Source organism: Rissa tridactyla, chromosome 1 (genome assembly GCF_028500815.1).
Source record: "Rissa tridactyla isolate bRisTri1 chromosome 1, bRisTri1.patW.cur.20221130, whole genome shotgun sequence".
In the NCBI taxonomy this organism is placed as follows: domain Eukaryota; kingdom Metazoa; phylum Chordata; class Aves; order Charadriiformes; family Laridae; genus Rissa; species Rissa tridactyla.
The window spans coordinates 89,563,960-89,585,698 of record NC_071466.1 but is presented as its reverse complement, the minus strand read 5'-3'; the positions used below and the strand labels follow the sequence as shown (position 1 = coordinate 89,585,698).

General features: G+C 45.0%; 1 protein-coding gene across 2 annotated transcripts in view; it reads right to left on the bottom strand.

Annotated features, from left to right (window-relative positions):
- PTCHD1 (patched domain containing 1) overlaps positions 1-21,739 on the bottom strand; it is a 39,953-nt gene that overhangs the window by 8,364 nt on the left and 9,850 nt on the right. Inside the window, exons 1-2 of one of the 2 annotated variants that reach the window (XM_054186398.1) lie at positions 17,949-17,955; positions 17,207-17,867 (exon numbers count right to left, since the gene is read on the bottom strand). In XM_054186398.1, the coding sequence (XP_054042373.1) occupies positions 17,207-17,549 (343 nt within the window). In that variant the 5' untranslated portion in view covers positions 17,550-17,867; positions 17,949-17,955. Of the gene's footprint in view, positions 1-17,206; positions 17,868-17,948; positions 17,956-21,739 lie in introns of those variants that run through there. The other variant, XM_054186387.1, reaches the window with a different exon arrangement.

Here is a 21,739-nt window from a genome sequence, read left to right as displayed (position 1 = left end):
AATACAGCTCTATTTTTCTTGGCAGCTCCTGCATTTTATAATGTATTTCAGTAACTCTTAAAAGGATATAGCATTCATGATAGGAGATAAAGACCTGCAGACCTAAAATCCTGTGTTTAACCCCCAAGCGCAGGTAAATCGGGAAAGGTGCATGGTTTTATCTTAATCCCTGGTTGGTCACCTTCCTCTTACATTTTCTATTTTGTGATGGATAACCAAGGCACATTTGGAGGACACAGACCTCTGCTCTCTCGTAGTGGACCTGAGCTGGGAACGCAGCCATTGACCAGCTATCAGGTGAGAGTGGCTGAGATAAAAGTAGGTTCGTGTTTCAGACAGAGAGGAATGTAAAAATATAGTCTTTGTATCACACCTGAAATGTAAAATTTCAATATTTTCTCATAATAATTTGTATTGTGGTCATCTTTACTTAATAGGTCCTTTCCATCTAATCCCACCCACTTTGCTGCCTTTTGATTACTCCTTCTCCTTATTCTTTTGCTGTTTTTGCTGTCCCCTGTCTATCTCTCTGGTCTGCTCTTGCATTACCTCTAGAAATTCCCAAAAGTCAGTCCACAGTGTTTTGCTCTTACCCGTTCCCTGATAACATTAGATAAAACGATCAGTGCTGAATTAGTTGCTGATGACACTGAAGCGCAATCACTGGATTTTTGAAGTTGATGCTCCAGTCAGGCAGGTCAAGGTAATTCAGAGATCTTTGTTAGAATTTCTGTCTGGCTGCAGAGTAACAAAATTGCTATATCGGCCCTGTTCCCTCCGCCTGAGGACGATTATATCACTGTTGCCACAAAGGCTATGAATATCGTTCAAGAGACCCCCAAACAAATGAGGTATTCTGAAGAACAAGAAAACAAAAAAATGTACTGGGGGGGTGGAACTAGATGGTCTTTAAGGTCCCTTCCAACCCAAACCATTCTATGACTCTATGATCATGTTTATTCTTAAATGCCTCATGTAGGCTAAATATTTAATTAACTTGACAAAATAACCCTTTTCTGGTCAGTGCCTTTTACTGTAGGGGCAGCTGTAGCTGATTCACTCTGCCCTTTTTGCAAGGAATATCCTACCTGTATTTTAACAGATGGCAGAGCTGGCTACTCTGTTAATGCTGAAAAGCCTAGGTATGGGGTATTTTATAAAGAATTCAAAATACAGAGCTCAAAAGAAGAGATAATAGGGCAGCTATCTCCTTATTGCGGTCACCTGGTATTTAGAGCAACAAAGTCCGTGCTCTCATGTATATCAGACATCTTACCTATGTTGTTATTTGGAGTCACGGCGTAGACCACGAATGCCCAATTTGTAGCAATATTACGGTCCCGGTTTTGGTATGGCATTTGGCAGTCATCTTAATTTTCCCAAACAATGTTTTACAGCTGCTTTCAGAGGTCAGGTCAAGACTGTCAATTTGATAACTAGCACCGTGCCCCCTCTTAAAGCTAATGGGGAATACTGGAACTCCCCAGACGTAAAATCAAGCAAAAAGCACAATCAGTGACTGGCACCCCGTTGCTAATTATGCTTCAAATAGTTATGTTCTAGGCTCAGTAGGGAAAGCTATTAAGCTTGCTTTCAGCGTGTTCTTTGTAAAGACGGACTGACCTTTATTTAAATGTAACTGATCACTTGCCAAAGCAGGGAGTGAGAGGTTTAATCCATTTATGGCTCCCATAAGTCCTGCAGACAGGCTCGTCTGAGAATTTCACATAGCATCATATGCATTAGCTTCGAGTAAGCAAAACAGAATAAAATGAGGTCATTGAATATTACAAATTACTTCCATCGTGAGCTTTAGCTATAGCATGCTTTTGTAAAAAAACATTTCAGTGTTAAGAGGCTCTTGCCTAAAAATACTCAAATAGCCGCATTAATTTGGAAAGCCTTTGACTTTGCAATGAAAAAAAAGAATTTAGAGCTAATTAAATATGATGCTGAGCATGACTTTTTAACAGGTATAAGATTTTGGATAATGTCTGACAACATGACTCCTGATACCACAGGTTTTCTTTAAGTAGGAAACATAAACCCACAATTTGCTCTTACATAATCATTGAGACTACCCAAAAAAGGAACGTGATTTAGAGAACTGCTCAAGTAAATGCACGAAGAGGCGTTACTGCATGTGCTCCACACAGCCAACAGAAAAACATTTAGATACTCTTCTATTTTAGGATAGGTTCCTTTTGTTGTTTGCTACACAATCTGCATGCTAGGAATTGGTATCTTCCTTCAATTGTACAATTTGTGATTCCTCTGTCCAGTTCTGTAACAGCTACAAAATCCTTATCTACCTTTAGGAAGACAAGCCTAAATGACAAACTTGTACACTTTTTGCATCACTGGCACAACTGACCTGATGTGGTGTCCTTTGAGAAACAGATTAAGCCCAAAGTCATACACAAATTAGGCATGGCAGTCCAAAGATTAGCCTTATTTAGCTAGAATGGGATTTACCTAACCTAATTTACTCCTGCAAGCCTAATTTATACTGCAAGCACAACTTGGGGTGACAATCTCCAATGTTGTCCAACTCACTGATGCTCTAGCCCCCAGAGATTAGGGCAGATAGCTCCATGGAAGCATTTTGTGAGAATTTCTTTCACTTTTCTGTCATTTCAGAGTTTCCATTTTTTGTATCCCTAAACAATTTGCACTGGTTACCTCTGTTCCTCTCGCTGGTGCTATGTCTACCCTATATAATATTAACGACAAGAAGGCAATTTTTTCCTTGCAAATAAATTCTGTAATTGCTTTAACTGATTTTCTCTTTTTACTAGAGATTTAGCCACAAATCTGTAATGATTTAGAGCAATTTGTTCATTATTCACAGTCATTCAATAAATAATAAATATGAACTCAAACAGCTAATGGGCTACTGGAGATCTTTTCCTGTTGACATTTGCTATTATGATTCATTGGTTGTGCCCTACAGTCAGACTGTACAACCATGAGCTAAGAAGGAGTCCACAGAAAGATGGGATTTTTTTAAGGAAAAGAGGTTCTGAATGGGCAAAGCAAAATCCTAGGGGAATAGGAGAAAGGTATTGGAGAAAATGGGGACCAAAATTTTTTTTTTCCTTATTCTCTTTTTCTACTGCTACCACACATCTTGGATGACTGAGGACAGAAATTCTGGCTTTTGTAGCCAAAGAAAATGAAGAAGACAGTCACTGTTATTTCTGAGGAGTTTAAATTTCTCACGGGCCGACGTGGGCTATCTTTAACTTTAGAAGCTAATAACATTATCAGTAATAAAAACCATAAATTATGCCTAGCTTAAATACAGTGTTTTTATGAGTCGCCTGAAAATGCTATAGAAAGTTTAATTTGCCTCCTTCAGGATCAAGTCTTGCAATCACACACACTCTGCGAAATCAATGCAGAGCACGCATGAGAGAAAACACGCACTTGTAGGAAGCTGCGAAAACTAAGGCAAAGTTTTCTGTTGCTTAAAATGATCAAATCATTTACCCCATTTTAAACACTACTTATGCGCAGGCACTGTAACTGCTCTTTTTAGTACCATTTTAAAACCCTGAAAAAGAAATGCAACTCATTTCACCTGCTAAGGCATTGCTCAAACAAGAGGCCTTTACGAATGGGCATCGATGGCCTCGGCTTAAAGCTGGCTCTGCTCCCACCGGGCAAATGGCAGGACTGAAGCAGAGAGGGGTGAAGGGATTTAAAGCAGCCCCAGAGCCTGTGGGAGGGCAGCGACGTGACCTCGCGGTCACCAGAGTCACAGACCATCTCTCTATTCGCTTGGCTTAATTGCTTCCCTAAAACAAAGGCTGTTGCCTGCTTTTATTGTTTAAAGATTAAGGGATGTGTTCAATTTTACACTGAAATCACGTGAGGTTTTGATCTTATCGTGATAAGATGAGGTTTGGGTATTCACATAGACTTCCTCAGTAAGAGAAAGCCAAGGGGATGACCGAGAACAAAGTTTTGGTTTCTCTTCTTACAGTTTTACCCGTCTGTGAGAGTAGAGAATAACAGTACGCTTGTGGCTCTCGCTTTTTTCTTCTTACTGTTTCGAAGGTTGTGCGTCGTGTGTTTGATACCTGAGTACAATCTCTCTGAATAAAGTCTCACTTACAGGTTGCGAAGTTCCGGCCTTCCGTGTGGAAGGTCGCATTTCAGGGGTAATTAATTTTATTCATCCCATTTTAACGCAGTGGCACACAAAACGCTAATAACCATTGATCTCCGCCTCGGTGAGGCTGAATGCTACACCGGTACGTACGTTGCCCATTGACTGTCAGAATTAAGAGTAATAAAGCAGGAGACTGTCTTCCTAAGGGGCCGGACTCCTCTAGCAGCAGAGCTGGGTTAAGAGGTGTTTCCTCCTTCTCAGGCACTGCCTCTCCTCCCCTAACAAAGTTTGGTGCTCCCTCACATGCTACTAATTCAACCGTTTCTAGTCTCAATTGGACTAAAGGAATGGTCAGGATTAGAAACATCAGCAACCTTTTTTTTTTTTTTTTTTCTTGAGGCTTACTTTTTAATCTGAAATCTTTTCCTGACCCTGCTGGCACAAAAGACTGGCTAAAATTGGGAATGAGTCAATGCAGGATGTATGGGAGCCTGGGAAACCGGGTGGGCAAAAACCTGAGGTGGAAGCATGCTCTGACGGAGCTACTGAGGTTAAGTCTGGATTTTGATTTAAGGTTTTTGCTTGTATTGTAATGGCTGCATCCTTGTAACTCTATCGGTTCAGCTGGACGAATGATGTCTCACTTAGGTTGATTTAAGCCTGAAATCATCCCACTGAATAGGAGCACTTGTCTCCAAGAGGAATTTAGTGTGCTGTGAAAAAGTGTGTGAATTTACAGAGGGCTAGTTATGTTGTACCAGCTCTTTTTTGTGGAAATCTGTGAAGGGCAGCTTGATTCACATTCAAAGTGGAGTGAAATATCATCCGCAGAGACAAACACTGGGTGAATTAACATGAAATAGCTAGGATGCTATAAATTCATATCCCAGCTTGCTGCCAATGCAGGCAAGGTCTCCAGAACCGCACTTGTGCAAAATTAGTAGACGTGAGATCAGAATCATGCCGCAGGAATTGCCCTTTCCAAAACGATACCTGTAATAACATATGATATAATGAAGGTGCAATGAATTTTCCTAGCTGACAGTATTAAAAATAACAATGTACGCTGCTCAACTCCGGGATTGCTTTCCACAGTAATGTCAACAAAGAGGCTGAGATAATTTCCCCCCTGCTGACTTATTTTTTCCAGCTAGACCAGTGAGCTCATCAGCTCCCATCTTCTGAAAAGCCAAGTGAAACTGCTAATCCGGACTCCCTTTGTCACACGAGTTGCAATCAACCAGTTGTTGCCTTAAATATGCGACATGCCTCACACAGCCTCTCCCAGCGGGCACCATCTGACCTCGGAACGTATAGCCGGTTCAAAGTCCTCCTGAATATGCAGAGAATTTGCATCCAGTTGAAGCAAACATCTGGCTTCACACTCTGCTCTCACTAAAATAATAAAATAACTGCAGCTAACCAAGATCCCTCAGCACGCAGACAGAAATTAGCACCAAACCTAATTTACACAACAGTTCTCACCGAGTTTATCACAATTTAGTGGCATGGGTCAAGCTGAACAGTTAAATCATCATTGGCATGCTGTTAGCTGTTAGTTAGCTGTGGGTTACTGTTAACAAACTGTGGGTCACCCTAACCAATGTCTACCTTCGTGGTCCATACAGGCCGTTGCAAGGCTACAGTTTCGCTGTGTGAATGTCAGAGCTCAAAGAGGGTGCGTATCCTCGGACACCCCACCGCCTGCAGGCTTGCCCATCCCAAATGTTTCTGCCGAGCAAAGAAAATGCACAGCAAATCCTACTTTGCTTTTCCGACGCTTGCATCCTCATTTGCGGAGAGAGTGAAGTCCCAGCCAGCCAAGAACAGCCTGGCTTCATTTCATACCTCCCAGCACAGGTTCAAAGGGCAAGTAAGCATGAAGGCTATGTGCAGGTGTGGTAGCGGGAGTAAGAGGAACACATGAAGAGCGATATGGGATGGGATGCATTGGTATAAGCGCAGGCTATAGATACTGCAACATCTCCTGTCACACAGACCCTACATGTCTGTATTGTGACTGGATTACAGGTATGAAAACACACCTCAAAAATATGACGACAATGCTGTTGGGTTCAGTATTCGCCATTAGTGCTTTAAAGACTAGTAAATTTTACAGGTGTATCAATAAGATGTACTAAGCCTGCAGATGTTAACATCTGACTTGGGATCTTCCCAATAAAATTAGGTATGTCAGTCTGTTAGGCATCTAGGCATGATACCAGCAGACCAGTCTCTGTGATTGCTTTACATTTGAATATTAGCCATTCACCCTCAATTGTCAGGCTGATCTCTCCAACCGTGCTTCCAACAGCATCGGCCATCCCAGTCAGAAAGCTCCAGGCATGCCCGTGTGTTCCTCAACTTACTACCGGGATCAAAACAACAGGCGTCTTGGCGTGTTCACACCAGATAAAAATCTGCCTCAGCCTCCGGAGAGAGAGTTGTGTTTTGCGCTGCATCTACTTGGCAACAAAATAAGAGAAACCCAAATGTTTAATAATACGCTCCCGGTATCTGGTGTCTTTCACAGCTGTGGGTGGTTGTGCCCACAGAAGCGCACTGAGGATGAGAAAAGTGTCCCCGTACTGCACACCGTATTGGTTGGAGCACGCAGAGGAGAAACCTTCAACTGGTGCTCAGGGCTTCACGCTGTGAGGCCGCGATGTTATTTTTAGTCATAGATCCTGCAGAAAGGCTCTTGGGCCCTTACGCCTGCGCTCAAATCGCTCAGCGCACCGGTGGGAAAAGAGGGTGCGCCTGGAAATCCAGCACCAGGTTTATGCCTCATTTAGGTCTGGCGTAGCATGGCCAAGCACGGCCGAAAAAGGGGCTCGGCTGCTCGTAAGGGTCATACGGATCTGCTGCACCAGGGTCATTACGGTCCCAGCCTGCTGGCAAGGAATGTCTGCCATAACATCCTACCTTTTCTACATTTCTACACTTAATGTTTGGAAATGCAGCGTAGGCTTAGCTCTCTGTTCTCCCGTGAAACAGTCAGGCTTGGTCAGGTGTAGCCTTTTTTGAGTTACACTAAAAAGTACACATTTGCACAAAGAATGCACTGACAAAACCAAATCACCCTCACGCTCTCGGTCTCACCCGAAATGGTGGGGACACAGTCAGCGATGCTTGGGGTACATGATCCATCCCAACTATAAACCCCCTCAGTACTATCTTTTATCATGGCAAACAAGCAACAATGAGCCGGTGTTTTAGAGAACGATACAAATCAGAAGTTAAATTAAACAGTGCTTCAGTATTCATAGTCCTAGTCTTCACCACAGTCCCTAATCAGCAATGGCAGTAACGTGGTTTGCCACTTTCTATTTTTGGAGTATGTGTATTTTAAAGCTATTCATTATAAAAAAGCCATCTTCTCGCTTAATGTTGCATTGTCAAATTATTATTTTTTAAACCATACCAAATTCAGTTCAAATCAATTGCCTCTCAATTCTATGATTCTATGATTCTACAGGTAATTCAGCAAGTACATGGTTAATCTTGAATAGTGCCATTGATTTCAACAGAGTAAAAATTACTCTCTGGGAAAATGCTGTTTTTTTGCTTGGATCATCCTTTTTTAGTACTGAACCAATGTAATATTTGAGGTTTTGTTGTTATAGTGATAGCAAGAATGTCAGATAAGCACATTTTAAAAACAGAAATACATTTGAGAGAAAACTCGAGTGGCTCTTTTATTTTGAGAAAGACAGATAAGCAAAGCAAGTTATGGTTCAAAATCTACTTTTATATATAAAGTAAATATTTAATTCCACTTAAGAATCGGTAAAGGCTTGTTTTGGCATTTAAATAGGAGGCTGCCAACTCTGTTTAAACGTGTGACTTGCTTTCCTCTGTTTTCGTGAAAGACCTGGCAAAAGTTAAAAGTCATATTTCGTTCCGCGCAGTAGAAGGAGCTGAGCGTTAGCGAGAGCTGGTTTTAACTGCTGAAATATTTATGTCCGCACGGCGCACTCATCTCCTGACTACCCAGACCTTGTGCAGATCCCAACTGAACGCATTTGAGCCAAACCTGCGCCGTAGGTGGAAGCCTGGGGTGCTGGGGCAAACAGCAGGGGAGCATCTAACTCCTGCTGGCCTTCAAAGGGTCACCCTGCCTGGGACTCCCCTGCTCCTCCCAGTAACGTCTCTTCTTCGCCTTCTTTAACTCGGAAACACCAGAAAATCCCCCCCAGAAAGCACAGCACCCTGCTAAGCTTTTATTTCAACAGATAGGGAGAAAGGCTTAGTTTGGCGGCGCGGAGGATGACAAGAGGAGGAAGGCACAGGGCTGTGGCTGCCCACCACCGGGACTGGCGGAGGGCATGGACCCTGCGGTGCGCGGGGGGAGCCAGGACCACCCTTGGTACCAGAAGAGCCGCACAGGACGGGAGAGTCCGATGCCAGGATAGTAAAGGAATGATAGATGTGGCCGGCAAGACGAATTTCCCCCATGATGCATGTACCTCAAGCCTCACTAGCCGAGGAGGTGGTTGGATGAGGAGTTCTATGTTAAGTACTACTGGGCTTGTCTGGCACATGACATGCTTAGTTTCATATCAGAAGACAAAAATCGCGAACTGATTTTCCCCACAAAGTGAGTTTTTGACAGATTTTATGCATGCCGTGTTAAAAAATTACTTAAAGGTAGACGGAAGCTACCTGCAATCACCCGTGCAAGGTTAATGTTTACCCTGTTACAGAACAGACAAGTGACATACAGTAGGTGACAGCTCCTGAAGACAGAGTAAGACACAGTGAGTATATCTGGGGCAAAATCGTGTTTTAAATCTGTTTTAAATTTCTAAGCCCACAAGCCAAAATACCAATTGCTTCTAGGAGTGTTTTCCTAGTGGAATATGGGCTGGTGGAATATGGATTAGTTTACCACACTTCAAGTTCCCCTTCTCTGCTGAGAAAGCTGCAACCAAAACATCTCAAGCATACCCTTAAATTTTCCTATTTTAGCAATGTTTGTCATTACTCTTACTCATCATCTATAGATCAACCGTATGTGAAACACAATGCTCAAAAAGTTGCAAAACTTCAGTTAAAGCACATATGACCTATCATTTTTACTGATTGAAAAAAAAAAAAAGAAAAATCATTTCAAGTTTGGAACTCAGCTTGGACTTTCCACCAAGCATCCAGACCTAACTTTTTCCAATTAAACTTAATTCATCTCTGCCAGTGTCCTCTGCCAGAACGCAGAGGTCTCACGACCTGAGAATGGCATGCCACCTCCCTGCCACATGTGCCTCTCAGCTATTGCCTATTTGGGGAATGGTGGCATTTGAAGCCCAAAACACGCACCGTTTTTCTCACAGAAAGACCTAAAATGAAAAGTCACATCAGTTCCTGCTGACCTTCCCCAGGTCTTCGTTGACCATCTAAGTCCAGTATGTAAAGTATACCACAAACGTATAAATACATTTCCTTCATGTATATATACAGACAGTAAAAGGTTTATTTTCTCTAACCTGTGAAGTTCCAATATATTTTCTTATATGTGGAAGTTTGTCTTGAGGGACTTCACTACTTGAAGAAAATCAGGATGTCAGAGCCTAACCCCCAGTAGCTTTGACTGTCTGGGACTTCTCTGACAAGCCCCTCCATTAAACCATGGCACACACTGACTTCTCGGTAGCTAAAAGAATGCAGACAGTAAAAGTATAACATCTTTCTGCTACTCTTTGCATAAATGAATGCTCATTAAATGCCCTGCATCACCTGTAACACACTTCCATGAAATAAGTGTATATTGGAGCACTACCAGTCAAGAGGCAATTGATTTTACTCTATGGTTGTCCAGCACTTGGTTTCGGTATTAAACTGGTCTCTGGGCTAACTTCCTACAGATACAGCTCCTCTTTTCCCAAAAGCGTTATATTTCCTGAGTCATCAACACTCTTCTGAAGCCAAGGAGCGTGTATGCATGCAAGGATTTCACTCGGGTTTGTGGTGGTGAGGGGGGGAACACGGACATGTGTTGGCCGCGTCACCATCACACGTGGCCGGCTGCAAGCTCTACTCACCGTTTTTGCACCACATGGGAAAGGGCTGGTACAAGTGTCTAAACTACTCTGCCACCATTTGTATTTTCAACCAATTTCCTTCCCATACATTAGTGGCTTCTTGGTGTTTTGGTTCCTTAGGGGGCTTGGGGCACTAGGGCCTTCAGAAGGAGAACCGGAGAGAAGGAGACCAGCAGGTGGAGGAAGCGGTTAAATCACCTCACTTTGGGTGGAAAAAACTGACTTTGGTGAGAGGACACATTGGTACATTGAGAGAGGAGGGGGGGCCTGAGGGCCTACTTCTGCTCTTCCCTGCAAGGAACAGAAATGCAGGGTGATGCCTGAGGGACTGCAGGAGATGCATAGCTGCTTACAGAGCTCAGGAAGAGACTAGGGAAGGGAAAAGTAAAAGAAAAAGGAATTACTAGGAAAATCACATGCCTGGGATTCTGCTCAGGGTAGAAAAAAGAAAGATAATTTTATTTATTTCTTATAAGGGTAACGAAAGGAACAAAACACAAAATATTTTAGGAGTATAACTGAGCTGTGCAGGGTTGAACCGGGAAAGCTGAGCAGATGGTGTGACAAAAAAACAAGTGTACAACCACTCTTAGAGCCCTTTGGCAGCGTGAAAAAAGCAAAGGGTGAATGGTGGAAATCACTGGGAAGTCTGAAGCAGCCGAGATACAACTGCAGGTTACGGTGGGGACCTGCTTGGGAGTCAAGGAAGTTATTCAAGAATATAGGGAAAAGGGTAGGAGCAATGGACCCAGCTGTGGACAAGCGCAGGATGGGAGAGAAGAGAAATTTTAGAAAAGCCCCCAGACCAACAAAGGGGACATGCTAGGAGGAGTGGGGAAAGCAGGAGAAAAGATGAAGGCAGCTCAGGGAGACAAAAAGATGCCGAGAGGTGTGCAGGCATCAGGAAGGAGACGCTGTGGCCTGGAGCAGGGAGACGAGTGAGACCTGCTGGAGGAGGCTGCCGGAGGAGACGCTCCTTCCCGGCACAGAGAGATGCCAGAGGGGCAGCCGGACAGGGAGAGCGAGAAAGCTTAGCTCGGGGAATAAAAACAAGAGACTTGGTAAGCTTCACATTTTTATTAACTAACAGGAAAATTGGCGGGAAAGTACTATACAAAGTCAAACATTCGTGTGCGTGTGTGTTACCTTTGTGTGTGGACTGAAGGGCACCGGGGAGACCTGTGAGGGGGCTGGTTCTCTCCCTTTGAAACTCTCTATACGTAACCAATGTTGACACGTCAGTTTTATTGAATATAGCAAACACTTGGGTGCTTGATAGGGAGGATAATGAATGTGTTTAGAGCCTACAAATTTGGCATATGTTGCAATTCCCTACCAGCATGTTCTTCCAGAAAACTGAAGAAGGAGCCGGGCCAGGCACCTTATTGGCACCGAGGCGCAGCTCCAGCGAGCCACATGTGGTGGCCCCAGCTGGCCCGAGCATCCTCACCCTCTCAGGGTTTTCAATGCTGGTTGTTGGCTGCCCTGCTTGGTTTAGCTACCTGTTGTCTTCATGGTGCCTAACCTTCAAGCAGTCCTCTCCTTGCCCTCCTGTGCTTTTCACTCCCATCATCAAACATACTGACCTCCCCTTTTCTTCTGTTTCCCGTTTTCTTTCTGACCTTGTTTCCCAGCTGTCTCTGACCTCAGATCCCATCTTTGATGCCCTGACTTTTTGCATTCGTAAAACCCCTGTACACATTATCTCAGCTCACTTCTCCACCAGCATGGCTGTCCTCCAGGCCACATGGAAGGTGTGCGTCCAAAAAATATGTGTTTCTGAGAAGCGATCATCACTTCTCTGCATCTGTGAGGTGCTCCTACGAGCCCTGGTACCTCTGGGCACCTCCCAAAGCATTCTGCACCTCTCCTGCTCCTGTGTGCCCTCCTGCCAGACGTAGTCTCCTCCCCCTGACTTTCCCCCCAACCATGACAGAACCTCGGGAAGACCCTGCCTGGGTCCTACCCGACACTTCCACCTGCTCCCTCCCAGGCATCCCTGCCTGGACCTACTCTGTAGACTCCCTTCTCTCTCCTCGGAAGGGGCGTACCTGATGGGAGGGACATGATGGGAGGATGGAGGGAGGCGGTAAGAAGAGGTATTTGCTATTTGTCCCCGTTTTGACGAGTTTCACACAAGGCTGGCTATCGTTTCCGTTTACAGCCCGCTGCAAGCTCAAGCCGCTCCCGTAACTGCTAACTGGTTTTCCCCTGCCAGCATTGGAGGCTAAATATAAGCCTGTGGAGCCGGCCCTGCGTCCCTGCCCGTATCTGGCAGCGCCTGGCATTCCACCGCGATTTCACAGAGCCGATGCTTTTCACGAACTTGGCAGCTGAAGAGAGCCGCCTCTCCCCGAATAAGCTGTAGCAGTTTCTAGAGGAATAGGAAACAGATTGCTAGTTTTCTCTTCAGTGCAAAGGGCAATACTGCAATTTTCTTTTGAGTCCCTAAGTTAAATGCTGCGCTCCACCTCTGGGAGGCAAAAGACATCATGCCAGAAACTTGTTCCGCCAGTGCTGCTTGTTGTCCAATGGTTTGTTTGGTAACACTGTGGGTTTTTTTTTTTTAGGAAACTGGTATTTTTAAAGGATTGGCAGTTATTAAACAGCACTTAATGCATAAGGGAAACTTACGATGAATACGTTAGCCTCTGTGCCAGACTGAACAGCTGTAGTTTTTAACGGAGAGGGCAACAGGAAACAAGAATTTGAATTCTGCTTTTCAGCTGACACTATAACTCAGCTATTTTAAATTCAATCAAATTGAAGAATTTATTTTTTGGTTCTTAGGGTCAAAAATGAATAGCCTTAGTTCAGCAAAGTATTCCACATGAACTAGGCATGTGAGTAATCTTGTCCTTAAATTACATTTTTACACACTGATAAATACAGATGATAGTTTTAAAAAAACACAGAGGCATATACGAATTCAAAATATGCCCAGACGAATGGTGGGAGCCTGCCAAGTTTCACAGGTTTTAGGCTTCACTTTCACATTAGAAGTACCTGTTACACATCCAGACCTGAAAAAGAAAAGTGCCCGGTTTGACTTGACAAGACATCCCCAGAGAAGAGAGCGGCTGCAGCCAGCCTGCCCTCCTCTGCCAGCTCGCCCCCGGCACAGCCCCTCCGCAGGGGCTCAGGCCAGCCCCAGGCACTGCCCCTCACAGCTGGACCTTCGGTGACCAAAGGGGACCCCCGGCTATTTTGGTACCCGCTGGGGAAGGAGGTCTCTGGCAACATCTCTCCTGGCTTCAATTTTTGCCAGTCAGTTAGCAGCTGGTGAGGGCTAAAAAAAAACCTGCTACAACATAAAAATCGTCACGGTAGTGACATGCTCAGGCTATGTACAGTCATCAATGACTGAGTTATTCTGACTCAATGAGTTACCTTTTGTGAGCTGGGTTAGAGCAACCTGCCTCAATTAAAGAGTAAAATAAATTAGAATAAACTACCGTGAAGGTGATTAAACCCAAAGCACGAAGTGTTTAAACCAGTATGTCATATTTAACAGGTGGGGTAGGCAAAAGATGTTCCTGTTTACACTTCACACAGTCTGAGCTTAAGAGTGCAACTTGGTGAGCCACGGTAGTTTAATAATGTAAAATTGTCCTAGTGATGCAAAAGCTAAGGGTTTAACACCTACAGAGGCTGGTACCCTTCACTATAGCTTGTTTGTTCTTGGAAATGGCTGATGTTGAAGGAATGTTACAGAGAACAGGATGAATGCAACCGAGTATTACAGAACACACTGAACCGAGTATTTTGCAGACATATTGCCTGAATTGTTAGAACGGGCTTGTGACTGGACAAACTATTTAAACTATTCAGAAAGCAATTCTTGAAAATATGAAAAAGCAGACAACTGCAGAACACTGCCAACCACCTTCAGTTAATGCATCTTGAAAGGGTCTCAAGATTCACTTCGTGAAGAGGAGAAATGGTGTAAGATAAACGAGCTACAATTCAGCAAGGACAAGGGCAATCGTCTATGTGTTGGTTGGAATACCTACTTGTGCAAACACGGTAGAAAGTGACATGAAGGATCTGTGAATTACCATGTGCCACCAACCAAATGCCAACCATTTCATACTGCTGAGAAAAAAAATGAATGTCATATGGGGATGTATGAGCAGGAGTGCCATATGAAAGATGTGTGAAATCATCCTCCTACTCTACATGCTGCCGAAAGCCTCAGCCTGAATCCTGCACCCAGATTTAGGCACCGCGGAAGATGTGGAGCGGCCAAAAGAAAGAAGGTTGCTGGAAGGCTGGTAAGCACAGCGTGAGGAAACCTGGGATTAAAGGGTAGAAGACTAGGCAAGTGAGATTGGTCCCAAATATGCAAAGAAAAAGAAAAAAAATTGTTTTCCAGATGCAGAGGACAAATAAAGAAGACAGCTGAGTTGCAGAAGGGGAATTTGTGTTAGACATGATGCAAATGCCGCAGCGGTAGCGCAGTGAAACACAGGGGTGAGCGGCCCAAGGAGAAGACAAAGTGCAGGACAAGAAGTATCTGTTTGGAAAGACGTAATCTTGTCCAGTGGCAGAGGGCAGATGATGTCTGGAGAGTGTGCGTCCCAGTGTGTCCCCCCACCCACCCCGGCTCTGCCATGCTGATGAAAAGTTAAAAATCCTCATTTGCTATAAAACGCAAAAACTTCATTAATGATTTATACTAGTAAAGGGGCCTTGCCTGAAATGCGTCCAGCGTAATCATTTTTTCTATCTAATTTTTGCTTTTAGCCATGAGATTATGAGTAATAGCTACAGGGCTACACCGTTAGCCAGAAATCCTTTAGCTTTCTAAAGGTCATTTAATCTATGATTTAATCTGACGGTCACTGAAATTAAGTGGAAGCAGTTCAGCGGGCTATAATGGAGGATGGTTTGTGTCTCTAGCCTTCAGTTACCTTGAGTTAAACCATCCTTTATAAGCAAAACAACTTATAGGCATGAAATACATTTTGAAACGCATCCTGAATCTTTCTGTTGTACTGCAGGGGGGAAAAAAAAAAAGGAAACCCTGCCTTTCTAGCTAGCTGCTGCTTTAAAACAGTTCTCATGACAAACTCTGGAATGTCTTTAGTACCTTCTGTTCACCTGTTGATATTCCTGTCCCTTGGAGGTTTTATGCAGCTGGGGAAGAAGGCAAGATTCACACGAATTTGGTTGCTCTGTCATGACTTGTTCACAGCGAGAACTGAGCTGCGTATTTGAAACTTACTCCTTTTAAGAGTGGAATACTTCAACTAAGCAAGACTAAAAAAAAACCCAGAAAAAAAAAAGGAAAAAAAAAAGCAGAGTTGGCTTATACAGCTAGGCAGTTAAAGGAGGACTAAAATAGAAGTGTGAAACTTTTCGTAGTTATCTGTAAGTATTAAAGAACTTCAAGTCTCAGCACAGTCACTACTAGTGAATTAAAGATCTGAAACATTGTGCCAAAGAGCAGATGCTCTGATCCCTAAACAGCAAATATTTCATATTTTTGAGTCACTTTCCCCAGGTACTTTTATTTCACATGGCTGGACTTCAGACTGTTTTTCTACTATGGCTACTCTCTTGCAACACATCTGGAAATCCTCCCCTCTGTAATAGTATAAGTAATACAAACTACTTAGTTTGAGGAACTGAATTTTACAATACAAGCATAGGCATGGAACCCCACAAAAGAACCCCCCCCTCAAGACTGAGGTGAGAAAGGTAACCTTCTTTTGACTCTGGCTTTCGTGTGCTGCATTTCCTCTAGATTATGACACAGTTCAATTTTCATGGATGTCATCTGAAAACGAGAGCCGATTTGTAATGTAGCTGAATTCTCTTTATCACTGAATATATTCTGTATGTTAACTGGTAGTGCAATGCACTGAAGCATAGTCTTTAATTAAAGTGCAACAATACCACAGCTACAGTACGGGCATGGCATAGGAACCTGGCGCTGGATATAAAAATAGCTGTGCTGAAACGTGTCATATCACTACACGATGTGACTAAGTCAGTGGAGACATTCTTACACTTGAAACCTGAAGTATTACTGAGCGCTGATTTTCAGCTGGGGAAGCTGCGAGCAAATCAATGCATGCATTATTCTCCACAAATGAATAATGGCGCGAATGAGGACGTATTAAACACCTACAGCGCACAACGCTTTTCACACCAGTTATGAACCAAACACAAACAAAGAGGCTGTGAACTCTCCAGAGCTCTCGTTTTGTCTCCCATCTAGTCCTCCTGCCTGTTTGGATACAATGCACGGCATCCCCACAAATGCCCTGGTGCCGACACTGATTTCGGGTCAGGAGTGAGCTGACCGCCCTTCTCTCCTCCTCTTTCCTACCCTCAAGGAAAACAAAACAGAATGAAATCACCTCGCACCCCACAGTGAGTGAAAACCAGGGAGATGAAGACGCCTCTGCTGGCACCAGAGCCAGGGAGCAGCTGATGCCGCCTCCTCCATAGCCCTCCACGGAGGGATGCGCTGGAGCTAACTGGACGGGTCCATCCCTGACCAGGGTAGAAAAAACTCTCCACGCCAGGGCTGAGAAACCCTCCCTATGCTCGCTCAGCCAGGAGAAACACAACCCAGAACTGATGACCTCCCTTGTCCCATGGCCAGGCACCTGCCAAGCCAGGACAGCTCTCTAAGTGCCCAACGTGCCCGGCCACTTTCATCTGCCGACGCGGCTCATGCTGCCATTGCGGCAGGGGGACCTCTGCAAAGGTTTCCCTCCAATGCTGGCCACCAAAACCAGAATCAAACGCCCACAGAAAAGCAGCAGCGAGGCTCCCCCTCGGCATTCACGCAACCTTCTTCCTCGCTCCCGCACGGACGCTGCGGCAGGGCGCTACACCACACCAGTCCCCCAGGCACGGTTTTAATGTCCCGGCACGGTACAAACAGTTTAGGAAAAGAGGCCATGTGGATTTGGGCACGGGGCAGCGTTGCAGGGAGGAGGCACCGGCAGCCATGCAGTGATGCTTCTCTGCTCGCTGGGAAATGCGTCAGGGAGGCACAAACACACAAACGAGAGAGGAGAGAGGAGATAGTTACCTAACATGACGAAGGGGATTCCCAGGAAGGTGGAATTGTATTTCCCACCAGTGAGATTGATGATCCCAGCTGCAGTCAGGGTGGCAAGGGTCACGGTCAGCAATCCCAGCAGGCCAAGCCAGGGTTTGCTGCGGACACAATCCTGCATGGAGCAGCAGAGAATGGCCAAGGTGACCACAAGGACCAAGCTTGTGATCAGGTAGCGTTCTGACACCCTGCTCGTCTTCTGGAAATCCTCCTTCAGCGAAGAAGAAGTGAAAGGATACATTTTGACTTTCCTGTTGGATTTCTGGAAAAGTTCAACAGTGTCACAAAAAATGGATTCCCACTTCTCCGCCACCATGTCATTCAAGGAGTTGATTGCCTGCAAGTAGTAGGTGAGCTGAATGGCTTCTGCAGACTTCACCCGGTCTTTGCTGTGCACAGTAACCCCACCAAGCTGATGCCCGTTATACACTTCCCTGCCATCCTTTAAGTGAGTAATCGGATAAGTGATTGCAAAATTAGTTCGATTAGAAGAACGAGCAGCCTTTAATTCCTCCAGTACATGCACTATGTCGTCCACTATGCATGTCTTGTCATTGTTCAGGATACATATATGGGCAAACGTGTAATTGAAACCAGGTCTTTGAACTTGGATCCTGGTCACAGCAGAGTGCAACTACAAGGGAAAGAGAAATCACACACGTTATTCATCAGTTCATCTCGCACAGCAGCAGCCAGAACAACAGGGGCTCCTCACCTCCGTCCCTTTCCGATTTGATCTAGGCAACAACAACAAAAGTTCTGGTGACTGCAGCACGAATAGCACACTCAATGCAAAAAAAAAAAAAAAAAAGGAAACATGCATTAAAATAGCAGTATTATTCCCCTACGTCCTTTGCTGATAACTTGGGTGTGTTGTGACCTGCATCAGTGCCATGTGCATCTGCCGTTCGGCCTGTCTAAATAAATGAACTCCAAAGGCCCAGACCTCCACTTTCAGGTGATTTGGGTGAACATAAAAGGCAGAGCTACAGCCCGACCATGTCCGGAGATACACTCGTTCTCGGGATTGCAAATTACTCTCTCGACAGATAAACTTCAGGTACAAGAAGGCAGAAAAGCAAGGTGACCAGGGGTGCCAGCCGCCCAGGATGCGCCGGCAGCTGGCAGCAGCAGGGGACTCGCACTCGCTCCCAGTAAAGGACAGGTCACGGCTCCGTGTCCCAAGTGTAGAGATTGCTGGCACAGCAGGAATAAGATAGCTGGTGTTAATTAATTTGCCCTCTTTTCCCCTCCCTCTTTCCCCCATCAAATCCTCAGCAAGTCTGAGAGCGGGAAGCAACGGCAGAGACTGACGCGTTTTCTCTTTCTCTCTCTGACAGGTTCTGTTAAACAAGGAAGGCTCCCTAGTTTTAGGGCCTGCAGGTTATTATCACTTATTGTTTGGTCTGGCAGCTCTTAAGGCATTCTCCTTCGTAAGCTGTTTTGCATCCTTCTGAAATTTGCCATGCCTGAGCTCTGACCCAAAGCGCATAATTATTTCTGAGCATCAGAAGGGCAGAAAAATTACCCTCTCTTGAAAAAATACAGAAAACTCTTGCAACCTTTTCTGAATCCTTTTTAGTAAACATAGGAGAAGCAAGAAATCTAAAAGATAGTAGGGGAACAGCCTAATAGGGTGGCGTTGCAGTATTTTTCAAAAGCAGAATATGAAGATTGCTAACGTTGGGGGCCTTAGCAAAGTGCAAGCTGGGTTTTTTTGCGCATTTTACTTGCAAAATATGCAGGCCTGGCCCATCACCATTTAACTCCTTGTGTGTCGCTCTAGTTGTGCAGAGTACATTGACCTTCCGTAAGGACGCTGCTGAGGCCGAGACTATGTTATCAACCACCAGAAGTCTGAGCACTTTCCCCGTGGCTGTGATGTCCTTCCTTCATGGTGGATAGCCACGAAGTTCAGGAAGGGGCTCCCTCTGCTCTTTCCTAGCTGGCATGGGGGGTACCCGACATCCAAAATGCTGGGGGGGACCTGCAGGCTGCTGTGTGTGTGCTTTGGCACTTTGTTCAGTGCCACGTCTCCTGCCGTGGGGGGGGGGCAGGAAATCACCAGATCTGCTCTGAAGAGCTCCATGGATTTATCCTTTGGTCCCTTGTAGAGCATGGGAAATGGTGGTGGGAGCATTGCAAAGGTGTGGTGACAAAAGCAAAGCTGATAAATGAGAAGGAGAAGCCTTCCTTCACCTGCAAAGCAGGGAGATAACAGCTCTTCCAGGGAGCTGAAGAACCAAATTAGAGTGACTCTTAATTTCTTTTCCTTAAAGGGGGAATAGTTATTTTCTGTCTTCATATTTTGAGCAAAACAGTGAAAACTGGCTACGGGGAGATGATTTTTTTTTCTACTTGCATGTGCTGCTTTCCACTGCAGTCCAAAGAAGGCAGGAGGTTCTTATGTCCAGTAAAGAGGCTGGGATTAGGTGATATTTAATGGAAGTGGCTCCTTCTGAAGACAAACATTGATTAAGAAAATAGAAGATAGGGTACATGAGAGCAGTAGAGCTTATACACTCATCTGGTGGCAATGGACAAAATGTCTAATAAACATGGCTAAAATCCTGTGCCTCTTGAAGTTAAATAGTCATAGTGACTTTCCTTTGGCATTTCAGACATATTTACAGAAAAAAACCCCACTTATATGATACCATGAATCTGACTGTTTGGTGATTACATTACATAACCTGTGATGGGTATAAATTCAGTTACGCTGCCTCCGTTCCTCAGGATGATATGACATCATATAGGCAAAGATTACAAAATTCCTATATTCTCAACTCATTTCTCTAGCAGCTCGGGGGTGTATTTTTCCACATTTGAGTAGTTTTTATTTTCTGCAGAACAACAGTTCAATATTGACATTAGAAGGACAGGTTTGAGAAGTGAACTGAACTAACAAGTCTTTCCACAGTACTGGGAGAACACGATGCTTGGCCATGGTGAGAAGCAGAATTCTCCATCGTGGTGGGAGAACAAATAACTGTCTGTGCAACAGATTAGGGGCTTTTGCACAACTTTCTTCTAGAACAAAACAAATTAAAAGATTTCCAGGGACATGCCAAATAAATGAACTGGTATGCGGAATTCTTCCCACCTTTCCAGTTTGTTTCTGCAAAGCTCGGCTTTGCAAGACTGTTTTGGGGTATGAATTCAAATGTATATCGTTACAGTTTGCCTTGATTTACCGAATCAAAGACAAATATCTGATTTTAATTTTTTTTACAATGGCAGCTACTGTATGGTTTTCATTGACAACCGTTGTGAAATCAGATGTCATATAAAGAAGTGCAGCTGAGGACAGCTAGGAGGAATAGAAGGAATTTCCTGGCTGTACGAGATTAACAATACAGCTCCTTCAGAGAGGATCCATCGAGTGACACAATGCAGAAGCAACTAAACTGTCATGCAACTTTTATCAGGCAATGTGTGTGGCTATTTACCTACCCTGCCTCACTTGCTGCATTTGTTTCCTTCTACATCTGAAGTACTTTCTTTTAATATTTAGGTTATAAAATAACCTCATCTGTCACAGCTGCTACTTCATCTTTTAGGGAAAGGCTGGAAGCTAAATGTCATACCTAAAATACTCATTTCTTCTTGGAAACGATCACTTCAGACTCAGGAGCCCGTTCTGTGGCGCTGGCCCGCGCTTCCTCCCAGGCCCTGCTGGGCTGGACCGGGCGCTGCGTGGGGGGGACCTGCCCATTGCCACCTCCCAGCCGTGGGGCTGGGGAGGAGAGGGCAGCGGGCAGCCAGCTCCGCATCCTGACACATCCCGGCAGCCGAGCAGCCCCCACAGCCAGCTACAAGCGCCTGCAGTTTAGAGCAGCTACAGGATGTCCTCCGGGCTTTGCCAGTGGCCACAACGCTTGGTTTCGAATTGGAGGGAAACGGCCAAAGAGGAGAAAAACCTGCCGTTCCCTTCATCCCGGCAAAGTATGCCGAGCACTGCCTCAGCGCGCCCAAGGATTCAGCTCTGGGAAGCCTGACTCAGACTTTCATCCTCAAGACAAACACATCGCTTTACCTGCACTTTGCTTTTTCAGACCAGATCCTAGAAAACAAATCTCTGCCGCCTCAGTGCCGGGGGCAGGGGTGTGCTGCAGCACGGCTGCAGGCTGTCTCCCTTGGCTTGCCCCTGCCAGCCCTCTTCCCCACCGAGGGAGAGCTGCGGTCCCGGCTCTGCTGCCACACTGGGGATTCAACTGCGGCCACGCAGGTTTTTCCACTCGCACCCATAGCCCCGGGGTGACTGGCTTGCACAGAGAACAGGAGGTCCGAGACGTTTACAAGGCCATGTTCAAGGGGTTACACGGTTTGCAATTTGGCTCGCCTGTGGTACACCAGGAGGTCCCCCAGGCAACTTCAGTGTCTTAACAAGAGACGGTAAAGGCTGTTGTGTGATGGGGACAACGTTAGCAATATGCTAATGCATAATGCATATTGCACTCCTCAGTGCAGCAGATTTTAGTAGCGAGTAACCATATTCTGAACAAA